This window comes from Cavia porcellus, unplaced genomic scaffold (genome assembly GCF_034190915.1).
Source record: "Cavia porcellus strain 051 isolate PalLab524CR breed Dunkin Hartley unplaced genomic scaffold, mCavPor4.1 scaffold_1, whole genome shotgun sequence".
Taxonomy (NCBI): domain Eukaryota; kingdom Metazoa; phylum Chordata; class Mammalia; order Rodentia; family Caviidae; genus Cavia; species Cavia porcellus.
In genome coordinates, this window is record NW_026947484.1 from 58,502,002 (window position 1) to 58,516,346 (window position 14,345).

General features: G+C 48.8%; 1 protein-coding gene across 4 annotated transcripts in view; it reads right to left on the reverse strand.

The window, feature by feature from the left end:
• Nucleotides 1-601: 601 nt before the first annotated feature.
• Nucleotides 602-14,345, reverse strand: part of Dmxl2 (Dmx like 2) — a 133,564-nt gene continuing 119,820 nt past the window's right edge. For 3 of the 4 annotated variants that reach the window (XM_063248726.1, XM_063248739.1, XM_013154621.3), the window contains 14 exons: nt 14,001-14,086; nt 12,768-12,969; nt 11,407-11,524; nt 8,971-9,033; nt 8,308-8,394; nt 8,107-8,228; nt 7,073-7,211; nt 6,520-6,580; nt 6,282-6,409; nt 5,815-5,892; nt 4,345-4,436; nt 3,761-3,813; nt 2,464-2,681; nt 602-1,883 (listed from right to left, as the gene is read on the reverse strand). In XM_063248726.1, the coding sequence (XP_063104796.1) occupies nt 1,674-1,883; nt 2,464-2,681; nt 3,761-3,813; nt 4,345-4,436; nt 5,815-5,892; nt 6,282-6,409; nt 6,520-6,580; nt 7,073-7,211; nt 8,107-8,228; nt 8,308-8,394; nt 8,971-9,033; nt 11,407-11,524; nt 12,768-12,969; nt 14,001-14,086 (1,657 nt within the window). In that variant the 3' untranslated portion in view covers nt 602-1,673. The remainder of the gene's footprint in view (nt 1,884-2,463; nt 2,682-3,760; nt 3,814-4,344; nt 4,437-5,814; nt 5,893-6,281; nt 6,410-6,519; nt 6,581-7,072; nt 7,212-8,106; nt 8,229-8,307; nt 8,395-8,970; nt 9,034-11,406; nt 11,525-12,767; nt 12,970-14,000; nt 14,087-14,345) is intronic. The other variant, XM_063248734.1, reaches the window with a different exon arrangement.

Sequence of the window (14,345 nt, forward strand, 5' to 3'; positions counted from 1 at the left end):
GTAGATGGGAAAGGCAGGCGGCTCTCTGGTCTCTGCTGGCTGTGGGCTGGGGCAGAGACTCGAGTGGCCGCAGTGTTTCTGGGGTCTATGTGCTTGCTCCCCTTCCTGGCACTGTCCAATCTGGCTGTAAACAGACTCTGGGGAAGAATTAAGTCAGTGGACTGAGTGACCATCGCATCTGAACGTCAGCTGCCAAGATGGATGGGCTTCCAGCTCCCTGCAGAGTCCACACTGCTAGTGTGGTGCAGAGTGACATAGGGCACATGACACATGCTGCTGTGTTCAGGCTGTGATGAGTACTGGGGGTTCCCAGTCGTGTCAATCAGTGATCCTGCGCACTTGGCATCCCGTCTGCCTGGCCACTCACAGTGGCCCTGGCCCTGCTCTGCCCTGGATCCGGAAGGGGCAGCATGGGAGCTGTCGCCCTACCGCACCATGGTGGCTCCATGTCAGGCACTTGGTAACACTGGTGAATGAGACAGCTGCTCATTAATTCTCTGACATTAAACATTTTATTAAATTAAAAGTTACCTCAACTGTTAAAAACACTGTCAAAGAACGCCAGTCCAGACTACATAAATAGGCCAAACCAAGAGACAACTCTACCAAATAACATTTATTCTTCTTTTACGTAAGTATGTGTTTCACAGCATGAACATACATCGCCATCAGCGAAAGGTGCTTGGTACCATTAGGTTTCACTGTTCACCACACCGGCGTCGGACATTCTCGGGGACAGGAGACAGTTTGCTGGTAAACGCGCAGACACAGACGTCAGTTTCAATACCTCAAGAACATATTTTTGGTCATAACCTAGGAAATACATCAAAATGTGACAACACTGCCTAGTATTTTATAAGCAAATGATATTTAACTCTGCATAGTTTATACAATAGGCTGTGGCCATAAATAATATCACCAATTTCATTGACGACTACCCAGCCACAAAAAGCCCAACATTCATTTGAGTTGATATGAAATGCTCTATTGGTGTAGTTTCAACACAGCTTTCAATGTTTTAATCTTGAACACAATGAAAAGGAAAATAATAAACTGGACTAAGAAGATGTGTTTTGGTTAACTACAAATGTGTCCTGTTCACATTACATTCCTAACATGAAGGCAAATATTTAAATAGAAAAACTAGCAGTCCAAAAAAGGAGAATGTGCAAATCATGAAGAAAACATTGCATTTAAATCTGTATTCATCTGCAAGTTACAGTACTAGCTTGGTAGAAACACTAACAGGAGAGACTCAGCAGGAAAGGGCGAAAGGCCCACTCTCTGGCAGAGGCCTGGTGCCCACGTAGGGCCACCCTCGGGCAGAGCAGGACACCCCAGGCGTGTGTGGACCGGAGCGAGCCGGGAGCAACTGAGTCAGCACAGCGCCTCTGCAGTGGTCTATGCATCCTTCCGCCGGCTCACTTCCTCCCGGGGAGCTTCCCCGTACTGAGTCCCCATACTGCAGGAGGAACAGCTCCTTCACAGACACGCGGTGGGGTCCTAGGGAGGGCAGCAGCACGGTGCATGCACATTCGCCTAGCAGTGTGGACAGGCAGCGCCTGGATTGGCGAGCCCCGTGGATTCTCTGCGTGGTTTCAAGGTGCTAACTGCCTGGTGATTACTGGACTACATTTCACCTGAAGTGGCTATTAAAGGCCCGCTCTTGAAGGCTACAGAATATCAAGAACCCGACTGGGGATGTTAAAAGCATTGGGCAAGACCCTGGTTTTCAGGGTGCCGTCAGCGCCACAGGAGAAGAGCCGGTTGCCGGGGACCAGCTCAATCTGCATGACGCCGGCCCCGAGGTTGCGGAATATGGACTGCTTGGCGTGCTCGTGCTTGAAGGAGTGGATGAGGCCATGGCCCATCAGCCTCCAGACCTGGGTAAGACACAAACAGAAGCGCTTCTGAAGCCTCAGTGAGCCACGCACAAAGCTGTGGCCCTCGCTGCTGTTCCGCGGCCAGCTGAGGTCAGCAGAGCCCCATTCCCAGTCCATTCCCTCTAACCGCAACCTAAGGAGGAAGGTGACACTGCGCCACCAAACATCTATTGGCAGCCCTAGCTCAGCTTGGCACTAATTCGGGGTACAGCACCACTCCTGCACACCAGGAAGAAGCAGAAGGGCAGCCCTTTGACAACAACCTGGCCTCTGAGATCAAGGGCAGGGTGGGGGTGGCAGAAGGGTCTCAGCAGCCAAACTAAGCCCCCCCCCCGCCCATCATTAGGCATGAACGTGCAATTCTCCAGTCTCCCAAGCAGCCGGGGCAGAGGCATGTGCCACCGCACACAGCTCACAACAGTACTGTAAAGCTTTCTATTGGTTTCTGCAGTACTGGGGCCTTACCCAAGGTGGGACAGGCGCAGACACTCACTCTCCCCACAGAGCCTTCCCTCCTGCTCTCGGCTTTGCTCTGAGAGGCACAGGTGGACATCACCACCTGCGGGTGTGCAGGACCCACCTTGATATTCCCTTCTGCGGAGCCCGTGGTAAAGTACTCCTCACAGGGGCCCAGCGCCAGCGCCTTGATGGCCGAGTCGTGGGCCTGAAACGTGTGTAGCAGCTGCCGCTGCCTGATGTCAAAGATGTAGATGCAGCCTTTCCTGCCCCCCGATATGAGGAGCTGGTGGCGGGGCGCGTACTGAAGTACAGTGGCCCCATGGTCATGGCATGTGAAACCTGGGGAGACAGATGCCCTGATTCGTGCAGCTGTTCTTTCTCGCAGCACAGTGAACATTTATCCCACGTTGGCAAGCACAGAAGTTACTCAGGCTTTCTGTCACCGAATTTCTGAAGTTCTGTGACTAAATTATAAGGCAATGCTAGGAAGAAAGTGTTTTCCCATAATCTTTGCATATGGTACACACAGGAAGCTCCCACCGGCCCAAGCCAGGCTGATGAGGGCGCAGCACACATGTGCAGAGCTAGTAGACTGGGCCCGGGGTGGGCACTGTTAACATGGAAAATGCTGCCAGGCTTCACCTGGGACAGCACAGGGATGTGGGGGACAGCAGCGCCCGCTCTCAGGGACACTCGGCAGTCACCCCTTCCTTACGTCCACCCGGCCCACATGGCCAGCACGGGCCTTGGCGAGTGACCAGCAGGGCCATACACATGTGCACACTTAATGTGTGAATTGGGTACAGCCTGGGTGAGTGCGCGCCAGGCTGTCTCGGGTCTGCAGCACTGCTGGGACCCCCTCTTGGCTCACACTCGCCCCCCAGAAGCACCTGACCAGGCCCAGAGCTGAGACCTGGGTCAGTCGTGGTGTGCTTCCCAGGCTCACTGCGTTGCTATTTTCCTTCTGCAGTACGAGCCCTGTACACGCCAAACTGCCCCCGCCTGCAGAATCTTAGCAGGTGGAAGGCTTAGTGTGTACAGGCTGTGGACACAGAGAAAAGCTGTGCATCTAAACTCAAAAAGAACTGCACCGGTCAAGATGCAGCTCCACTAACTGTTAGATACCTCAAACCCATCTGAGCCTGCACTCCTCTCTGGGCAGCATTATGTGGAAGAGAGATCTTGAGGCCACCTACTGGACAAACGCAGTCTTAAAAGGACATGCATAAAGGGACATCCATCTGGCAGTTTCGATTCTCTGAAGTCTGATTTCATGGACACTTCGCAAATAATCTCCCAGAAACCCCGCTCGCAGGGATCCCCTAGCTGTTTGCCCCATGACACTGCTGGACCCACTCGTCACAACTAAAGAGCACTAGTCGCTTTGCAACACAGTGACAATTGCACCCACCACTCACCATGAATGAGGCTGTTCCCAGGAGATATTAACGTGTCCCACAGGCATATGTTTCTTTTAAAGAAACAAGAAAGATACATCACATTCTTGTTCAAAGCACCAGGACAGACAGATTCTGTCTGCAAGTCAAATGCTCTTCCTTATTCATTCTTGTTTCCATCACATTTACAGAGCACAAATTCCCAACCAGGAAGGACCCCAGCCTATCCCTGGGGCTCTGCCTGTCCTTTTCAGGCCCCGATGGGGAGGGCACCACCCACACCTGGCCCCAGCACAAGGCCTCCTCCTCGAGGCCCCATGCACAGTGGGGCCATCAGCGGGCACAGGGACAGTGCAGCCTCCCGCAAGGTGCTGATGGCAGTGAGGGCAGAGCAGGGTTAACTCAGAAACCAGACACACTTGTGGAGATGCCCAGTAGGAGAAACTCTGTTCTGCTCTTCAATGAGAAAAACCCCTGAAATAAGAATTATGAAACAACTTTTCTTATTTCTAGGGTGGAAAAACTCTTCTTTGCACTGTATTTTCTAGCAAAAATAGCCTTCTGCCGATAATTTCATTATTTCTTGCTTTGCCTCTGTCACCTACCTGTTGTCATTAGACTGTCCAGATGTGGCAACCAGACTTGAAGAGGTAATGAATGCGAAGTCACTTGTGGCTTTACTGTGGCACTGCCAGCTCTGTGGAAAACGAAGTGCAGTGGTGTCACCTAAATGCCCAGTGACTCATGGCGTGGAGCAGGAACAGAGCACACTCCCTGCATGGGTGAGCACAGGCTCCAACAGTGAGTGACAGCAACTATGCTTTACAAACCGGAAAGAACTGGTAAAATCTGTCTGTCTGTCTAGAGGTAAAGATGACATTAAAGGGCAGGAACCAGCTGGAATGGTGGCATGTATGTGTGGTCCAGCTCTGTGGGAGGCTACGGCAAGAACAGCAGCTAAGACTGATTTCAGGGGACACAGAGCAAGGCCCCTGGGATCTAGCCAGTCCCTTGATTACACTAAGAGCCCACACCCTTTTAGTTTACATGTTCAAACAAAACACACATAAAACACCCATTAACCACAGGAGGCTCTGCTACACTCCCGAGATCCACAGCACAGCAGAGGACTCGGTCAGCCAACTCCCAAGCAGAACACAAACCTCTCCTGTTCCACATGCTCTGCTGTGCCCCACAGGTGAGGAACTGAGGCACAGATACAGTCAGGAGGGTCCTACAGAGAGGATGGGGGTTTAAGGGCGCCCAAGGGTTCTGAAGGCAACTCTGACCTCCCGGGAAGCTGCCCATCCCTGTGTCAGGTGAGGAACAGAAATTCTGAGGTGCAAGCTCAGAAGAAACGTGTTGGGACATTGGAAAATAAAATCAGTATTTTTTCTGCCTAGAATGATCAGACCTGACTAAAGGCAAAAGCATAAATTCAAGGTAACATCCATTTCTGTGAGGGGAATATGGTATAGTCTACAGAGTGCTGATTTCAAAGAAACGCCTTGCCTTGCATGCAATTAAGAACATGGGGCTACTCTAGGAAAGAACATCTCAGAGTCTGGGTGACCGCTCTGGACACAGAGACCGGAGGTTGGCCGAGGCACCTGCCAGCGTGTGTCACACCACCGCCACCATGGGAGGTCACGCTGGCTCCTGGCCAGGCACCTGAGATGGCTCAGATTAATGGGGAATCTGTCGGAATAATTTTATAAGCCAGTAAGCAAAATCATGGAGGAAAACAGATGTTTAGCATGTGTTTGAGTCTTAATATCACATTATAAAATTCTATCACGAGAAAGTTGTTTTCAAAATGCATACGCATATACTGATGATAGACCTCAAACAACCAGATGCAGAGGAAGCTCCTGGCATTTCTCCTAGTACTTCTCAGTGGCTGCCCATTGAGGGGAAAGCCAGGTTTGGATCTGGGGGCATTTCAGGCTAAGGCCAGGGCACAGTGGGTGGCTAGTGTTCACCATGATGCTGGGTGGAACTGTGCGGTTCTCACAGTCACCAAGTCCCTGTCCCCATAGACACTGGGCAGCACTCAGAGGCAGAAAGACACTCACCATGTAAGGTTTTGGGTTTGATGTTGTTTGGTTCACTTGCCAGATACTCAGGAAACCCTCTCCATCAGCAACGCCACACTGCAAACAGAGGGGAGACACTGAGCCCAGCTTCCTGGAGGTGCTACCAAAGGCACAGCCACTCGTGGGCAGGAAACGTCACACACCCTGCTGGCTCAGAGCATGGCAGATCCAGGAAAGGCTTGTGCGCCACACTTCCTGTCACCTGCTAGCTCCTCCGTTTCCTTCTGAAATCTCACTGCAGCTCCGTGCTCAGCTGGGGCCTGTGGCCCCCACACCCACCCCACAGAGAGACCTCTCAATGCTGGGAGGGGTCCCTGTGTGACCCTGAGCATCAGGCAGAACACAACGTACCGCCTACTCAGCCTCAATTCGGGTCCCGAGCTGTGGAAGTGCTTTCACCCATTACTACACCTTCCTGTCCACGACTATTGGGGATGAGCACGAACCTTGTTGCCTTGTGAGTTGAAATACAACCTAGTGACCCTCGCGTTGCCAGCTTGGCGGAAGCAGACGAGCTGCTGCGGGCGTGTCCACTCAAACATGCGGACACTGCCATCCTGGGCGCCTGTCAGGTCTGAAAAGGAAACGGGCAAGGTGGGCCACACGGGCCAGGCCCCAGCGGCTCCCACAGCAGCCTTGGGAGGAGAGGGCGCTTAAGGGTTGGCTCGTGCAGGAAGTACTCACAGTACTGATGGACAGGGTGTGAGGTCATTCTTTTCACATTGTGTAGGTTCCTCTTCATGAGCTTTAAAGGAAGGCAAAATGAATTCCTCTGTGTACACAGCTGAGACGGGAGGGAGATGTTCTATCATGGAGATGAACTCTGAGACATTTTCTGAGCTCCCGGACAGCACAGTCTGAGCTGACTGCTCGCCCAGCCAGTGAGTGGTTTCACCAAGTGACGCAGGGCCTCCCTTTGGAGCCTTCCCTGCAGCCCAGGGACAGGAGCCCTTCAGCTCCAGCACCCACCCTGGCAAACAGCCCTCCACAATCAGTGCCGCTTCATGGTGGCTAAGAAAAGCTTGCACCTGCCACCCTGCTGTTACCACAGCCCATACCACAGCCCATCATAAGGGGCAGCATGGCTGTTACTGTGGGCACCCATGGGCCCAGCTGGGACACTGCACACGACAGTGCTGCTGCTATCCCGAGACACCACCCCTCCGGTGCCGGTGTGATCACCCGCTGGTTTCAGAGAGCCTGCATGAGGAGCCCACACTATGGGGAAGGAACCCACCACACTGGCGCCTGTGCTGGTCTGCCCGCTGCCCAGCCATGGCATGGATGGAGGCGGGTGTGCCTGGCTCGCTGAGTGGGCCGCAGTGCTGGGCTGGTACAGGGTGGTGGTGGAGCCTCGGTAATCAACGTCGTCTGAACTGTGGGGAGTCACAGACAAGCTTGACTTAGCCCTAGGATCCACAGCCAGGGAAAACTGCGGCACAGTCCATCTTGGTACACTTACCTTTTCCCTCTAAGAAAAACATAAACTTAGTCTATATTATGTCTGGGGGCAACTACCATGCTGCACACACCAGAACGATCTTTGTTCTAAAGCATTCACACGGACTGTCCTTGGTTATACAGACACACAAAGAGCAGACATGCTGCTCACATATAGACATGCCAGGTGGCGAGAGAACTGTTGTGGTTTTTATGCAGTGGCGTCTGCACCCAGGCCTCACTCAGGCTAGGCAAGTTCCACTGCACCACGTCCCCAACTCCACAAGAGCCACTTTAAAGAAGCCAACTCAAGTCTGTTGGAGTACAGAGCTTCTCTCACGATCACATCTGCTCTGAAGTATGAATGAGGACTGGTCACATTACGGGACAGAGACTGCAAACAACAGGAACAGTGTTGTGACACAAAATTCCAGGCCTGAAGGCCGGCCACCAGAGTGTGGCAGTGTCCACAGCTTTAGGAAAAGTAACCATGCCTGCAGTTCGGTCTGGGAGGAGATGGGCGCATCAGGCAACAAGAAGCACCGCAAAGCCACTTAGCAAACTCGAACTGTGCTGAGCGCCCTGTGACAGTGACACGTCTTCAGGTTCAAGTCACAGGAGTAACCATCAGACTTTGACGTCACATTACTGTGACTCAAAATTATGAACAGCTTAATGGAAGGAGCAATTTACTCATTAATGCAGGCAAAGACTTTTGCTGGTAGCTAAATTGCACTGATCTGCTCGAGCAGAGATGCACAGCTGTGTCCCAGTCTGTGACTGAGTGGGCTCCTAGGGAAAACCCCATTTCCGAGTGGCTCCAAGACACACCTTTTGGATTCTCTGTCAAATTCCTCTCCAATCCATATGTATGGCTGACAGGCCAGCAGGGAAGTCACATCCAGTTCCTGAACATCATGCGTTGACGCCAAAACGATTTCATTACAGTTTGCCTGTAAAACAAAGGTAGAGTCAGCCATTCAAGGCATTCCGCTAAGTACAGCACACTTTCCTGATGACCACCGCCCTTACCTTGTTAACAGAAAATGCCATGATCATGTCGGACTCCTTATGAATGACCTTGGCCTTGCCCCCGGGGTAGCCCAAATCGGCTTCGACCTACAAAATACAGCTGGGTCTTAGCTGCTGCTGCACGGCTGCCCACAGAAACATACGTGCCCCCACAGCATATAAAAGCCAGACAAGAAGAAAGTAGCAGCAAAAAGAAAAACGTGATCATTTAGAGTGTTGAGAATTAGTCTCGGAAACTCTGCTTGAATATTCTGAAGCCCTGTAACTAACTGCGATTATAAAGATGTCCCCTGAGATGGAAAGGGCACAGGACTCGGGTGAACTGTCTCGAAAGGTGACTCGGATATCTGCACTGGCAATTTTTAACAGTAACACATTTTTGCACAATTCCAGAAGCGCACAGATGTGATGTAGTAATGAGGAGGAAAAGTCACAGAAAGACAAAGCAGCTTAGAGGCTGACAGAATGGAAAGAGGACAGAGAAGGGATCAAAAACAAGAACCATGGAGACAGCCACGAAGTGTGGCTGGACAGGCAGGAGGCACCCGGGCAGCTCCTCCCTCACCGTCCGGGTTAGTCAGCGGCCGGACGCCGGTTGGTTAGTGCGAAGGCAGGCATGAGCCGGAAGGCAGAGGGCACGGGCAGGCGGGAGCACGGTACTACCTTGGCGTGGCTGTCCTCTGCCATGCAGTAGGGTCTGCCCTGCTCCACACGTTCTTCTACAGACTAACAACACCACACCGCCACAACCACAAACACATGCATGAAATGAAATTACAGAGAATGAACATTTCAAGCTGAAATGGTCACTAATCACTTAAAGATGACCTTGAAAAATCAAGAAAAAATTTAGAGCAAAATTGGATAAACGCAAAGCAAAAAGACAAATTAATGTGACTATTGCATGTACAAAACCAGAAAGCTATCTAAAAATTAGCTGTACACTAATTACATTAAAGCTCCTAAAACTGTAACCTCTAGAAATGACACCAACCTTGAAGAGCAAATAGTCTGTATTTCATGGGTTCCTATCCTATAGGGACTAACTAAAGACAAATAAAAGCTACGTCTAAACCCAAAGGTGCGCAACTCTCGCTGGCCCTCATGTGAGTAGCCCCCAGCGCAGTGCACTCAATGCAGCATGAGGAGATGCCCCAGAGGCACAGGAGGAGCACACGGTTCACCCACCCCTGGCTGGGGCCGCAGGGGCTGTAGGGACAGCACATCAGACGCAGGTCCCTGCTGTTACGGGCATGGGAAGGCAGACCCATGCCCTGAGCTCTCCCCACTGGGGGAAGGCCATGGCCTGGGTCACGCCCAGGGCTCCTGGAGGGCACAGCTGACCAGGACTTGTGTAGAGAGTGGACAGACATTGGCCGCTTGCCCCCGGGTGAAAGCCTAAGTGCTCGAGATGTACCTGCCTTATGCCTATCGATTTTCATAAAACTTTGTTTAGTGAAATATTTTTAACAAACTCGATGAGCAAAAACATAAGGGACTCTTCATAAGTAATTTTTAAAAACAAACGAACAGCTCAGTGTTTTTAGGATTAGTTTGCCAATGGGAGACCCAAGGCAGCAGGCTGAAGCTATGTCAAGCTAGCCAAATCCTATTTCTCCAAACTTTATCAATAGCTGTAATGCACTTTTGGTTAATCATTAGTTTAATAATCAAAAAACTAAACTTTCAGAAAACTGATCTTTCAGTAAACTGGCTTGCTGTGAATAACAGTCCTAAGGAGCAAATATCTTTTAAGTCCGTTAATTCAGTTTCCACGTATCACCATGGAGACTCAGCATCCCCACAGGAGACCTTCACCCAGTGGCCTCAATGAGGGAGAAACAGTGCAGTTCTGTGATTTTCCCTAACAAGCCCTCCACTGGTCCTTTCAAACCTTCAGGGTCTTTTGCTTTTATTGAAAAGTTTATGATACACACAGAAATCACTAAGTTTGCTAGCTGGTTTGCATTTCAGTGCCTAGGTACCTGTCAAACCCACAGGAAAGACACACCCTGCTGCCCAGGTGACTACTGTCCGAGGAAGGGGAACCTGGGCCATGGCTCTGCCCCTGGTGCTGGGAAACTAGCTTCGGGGCCTGTGGCTGGCTGGCCCTCTTCTAGACTGCATCTATCACAGCGCCTGAGCACTGTCCACTCTGCCTATTCCCTCAGCCAGTGGCCGGGGGACCGAAGTTCACAGAAAAGTCCCTCCCAAAGGAAGAGAGGCAGGTCAGCTGCAGGAATTCTGACTCTTCTTGAATCACATGAGGGTTAAATTATGATCAGTAGCTTTAAAATCTCTGTGCAACACCAAACTTCTGCCTAGCTTTGTGAAGACAAGTCACTCCTGTGATTTCTGTAGCATTTTTCTCTTAGAAAATTAAAATTTGTTCATTTTAAAATGCTAGTAAAACAAGACTGTTTTTTTCTTGTTTGTTTGTTTTTTTGTCTTTTTTGGTACCAGGGATTGAACTCACGACTGTCTGCTTGCAAGGCAGGTGCTTATGCTGCTGAGCTAAATCCCCAGCCCCTTAATATTCTTTTTTTTTTTTTTTTTTTTTGGTCTTTTTCCTTTTTATAGGTACCGGGGATCGAACTCATGACTGCCTGCTTGCAAGGCAGGTGCTTATGCTGCTGAGCTAAATCTCCAGCCCCTAAGACTATCTGTTTTTAAAGGGCCATACTATCGTTTTCAATTTAAAAAGGAATGACCAAGCCAGGTGTGGTGGTGCATGCCTGCAATAGCAGCACTTGGGAGGCCGAGGCAGGAGGCTCACCAAGAGTTTGAGGCCAGCCTGGGATACACAGTGTATTCAAAGACTATCTGAACTGCATAACAAAACGCTGTCTTAAAAGAAAAGAAGGTCAACTTTCACTTAATTATATGTGATTTACAAAGGGCCCTTTATTTTTTTTCATTGTTATGAAAACTACTGGATTTGGTCTTAAAAGAAATACACTGCAGTTTAGTGAACTGTGGCTGCTAGCCATGGTGTGGGAAAGATCATGAAAGTAAGTTATAACTAAAAGCAAAACTTCACAGCAAATCATGTACTAACTTAAAAGGGTTAAAGAAAAACAAAGTATTTTTTCAAAGTACCTCACTCTGTTTTCTCCGCTTAGTGAAGATGTATCTGATGAATGTCTCCTGGAGGACTTCCTGTTTAACGAGGAAATGCCACAGCCTTTTGACCGGGAGCGCAGAAGAATCCCGGGACCTACTCAAAACAGTAAGACACACACTCCAGTGCACAGGAGACAGGCCCGTCCTCAGACACCTGCTTTAAACCCTGCACCATCTCTTGCAAAGACAGCACTGAGCTCAACACAATTTCATGAGTCATTTCCCTGCTTTCAGTTCCCCTGGAAATGACTTTTTCATCTAGTGACAATTCCCCTACAACGAATGCACTGGCTGCACTCAGAAACAGGTGGATCTTCTCCCCTCCTTTCTTCTGATGACCGTCCAGGATGGCTGCTGGTGAAAGCCCACCAGGAAACACAGTGGTGATGAGTTTCTAGCAGCGAAGGCTCAGCAGCCTCCCTCCTTCGTGCCCGTAAGCAACAGTGCCACGCAGCTTGGCTGCTCACTGTCCATGCCAAGGCGTCCCGCAAAGCCTCATGTGTTACGGGGTGCTTCCCTGAGGGTACTGGGATCAGGCATGTGATGCTGAGGTTAAGAGTGTGAGGGAATCTGCTCTGAGGTGGGTGGCCTAGGTAAGAGACAGACAGAGCTGTGGCCGTGGCTGGTCACTCATCACTTGCTGCCTTCTGCCCACCACCGATTGTTTCTCCTCTGTGATGCCCCTCTGCCATGCCACTCTGTCTCGGAACCAGTCGGCTATCCCCTGAAACCTCTGCAAACTGTGGCAAATTAAACCTCTCCTGCCTTAACTTCTGGGTGTTGGGCATTCTGTCTCGGCAACGAGAAAGTAAGACACTGTTTAACCTGACTCAAACATTACACAGTGCATGCAATGTCCTGAAACTTCACAGTAGCTCATGAAGATGCACAACTTTTATATTTTCATGTACTAGGTTAAAAATAATTTTAAAAAGTGCACACTTCTTATCTGAAGGGAGCAAGACACACAGGTAGAAGATCAAAACAATGCCAAACATCTTTAATGTGTCTACTAGTATTAAGTTATCTATGAAAAATCAGGGCATCTTGTGTGTACATGTAGATTAGTATCAGCCAAAAGCTTTCTCTTAAGAATTATGAAAGTAACACAGAAATACAGATAATAAAAAAGGTCTTTTCCAGATTATAAAAGTAGGATCTCTACTAAATTACAGGTAATTCTAGGAAATGTGTATTTTTCTGTCTTCTGCTTAAAGAGTACTGCTAAAAATGGACTGCAGCTTCAGAATTATGAGTATTTTGAAAGCTGTTGGCATATTTCTTCCAGAAAATTAAATCAAGCTACATACTCATCGGCATTCTGAGAGCTTTCTTACTTGAATGGTGTGTTCTCAGGTTCCAGCATGGCTTTATTTCGAAGAATTGCAGGTCTAGCTCCTACTGAAAGGTCAGTTGGATATGTGTTGATATAGTTGGGCGGTGGGCCTTCAAACTGATCCATTTTCTCTTGCAGAATCTGTTCCCAGTTCTCCAAGTTTTTAATCACAGCAATACCCAATGGTGATGTTACAGGCAGTTCTAAAAGGTGAGAGAATGTCATTTCATTTTTACAAAAAATATTGATCATCTACATATTTATAAAGTCTGTTTTTAGAGCTAAGACTTTTAAAAATACAAATAAATCTGAAAATGTTAACCTAATACTATTTGGATTCTCAATACTTTCACAACAGAACCTGAGGCAGCTCTAAGGTGAACTGAGAAACGTGAAGTACACCCAGTCTCGGTTCCTGCTCTTTCAACCTTCCATGCAGACAGTGGTACTGCTATGCATTAAAACCACAGATTGGACTGGGAAACCAAGCAAGCAGTTAGACTGCCTGGTAAGCAGCTATGGTGTGGCAGGCTTCAGCCACCCCAGGGGGAGAACCACCAGCATCTCCTGAGATCCATGCCATGTTGGAACTTAGGACACTGGGAAACCAAGCATATCAGCCTGCCTCCCTGTTAAGCAACAGAGAGCCTACCGGTGCACAGGCTTATAGTGAACCATCACACTTCCCCTGCCCCCATTAGCAAATGGGAACCAGAGATCTGAGCATCTTTTGGGAGGTTGACCATATGCAATATAGCAAATAAGGGGGATTTCCTTCTACCATCTCTTTGAAGGCAAATAATTTTACTACTGTTTTCCTTTATTCTGATTAATGGTACTGTTCTATTCAATATTCTGTTTTGATAAGTTCTATAATACTCTGTACTTCATTTTTTTGGCTATATGTGATTGAAAGAACAACTATTGTGAAGATACTGAGATATACTGTGATACCTATTACTGTTATCCCAGTAACCTGCTATATAGTTCTGTACCAATTCACTATACTGTCTCAATTGGCTTTGTTCTGTCTTGTTCTGTTGTATTTTACTACCTTCAAAATAAAAAATAATACTGGAAAAACCCACAGAATGAAGTCCACAATAAATAAGACTTAAAAGTACTACACTGGCTATTTTATAGGGTACCAAGTAGCCATTTATACAGACTCTGTAAAAACAGAAACTTGATGGTAACATATTTAATAACATTAATTTTCAAATTCCAAACTTACCAGAGAATTCCAGTCCAGCAATGGGAAAGAAATTCTTGACATTATGAAGAACTAGCTTCACCATTGTCAGATGCAGAAGAGCCCAGCTGTTCACAGGAGCCAAAAAAAAAAAAAAAAAAAAAAAAATATATATATATATATATATCATTGAGAAAATAAAGAGAGAGAAGCACAGTGATGTTCCAGGCCAACTGTGGAACTCAGCTCCAACCCAGAGAACAGGCTTCCTGATGCCTGCCAGCCACAGATGGCACCTGTCAGGCTGCTATCCAGGGTGCCTTCAGAGCTCACACACTGCTAGGATCGTCAGTGCGTGACACCAGAGGAGCCCACTGATGGGTTTAC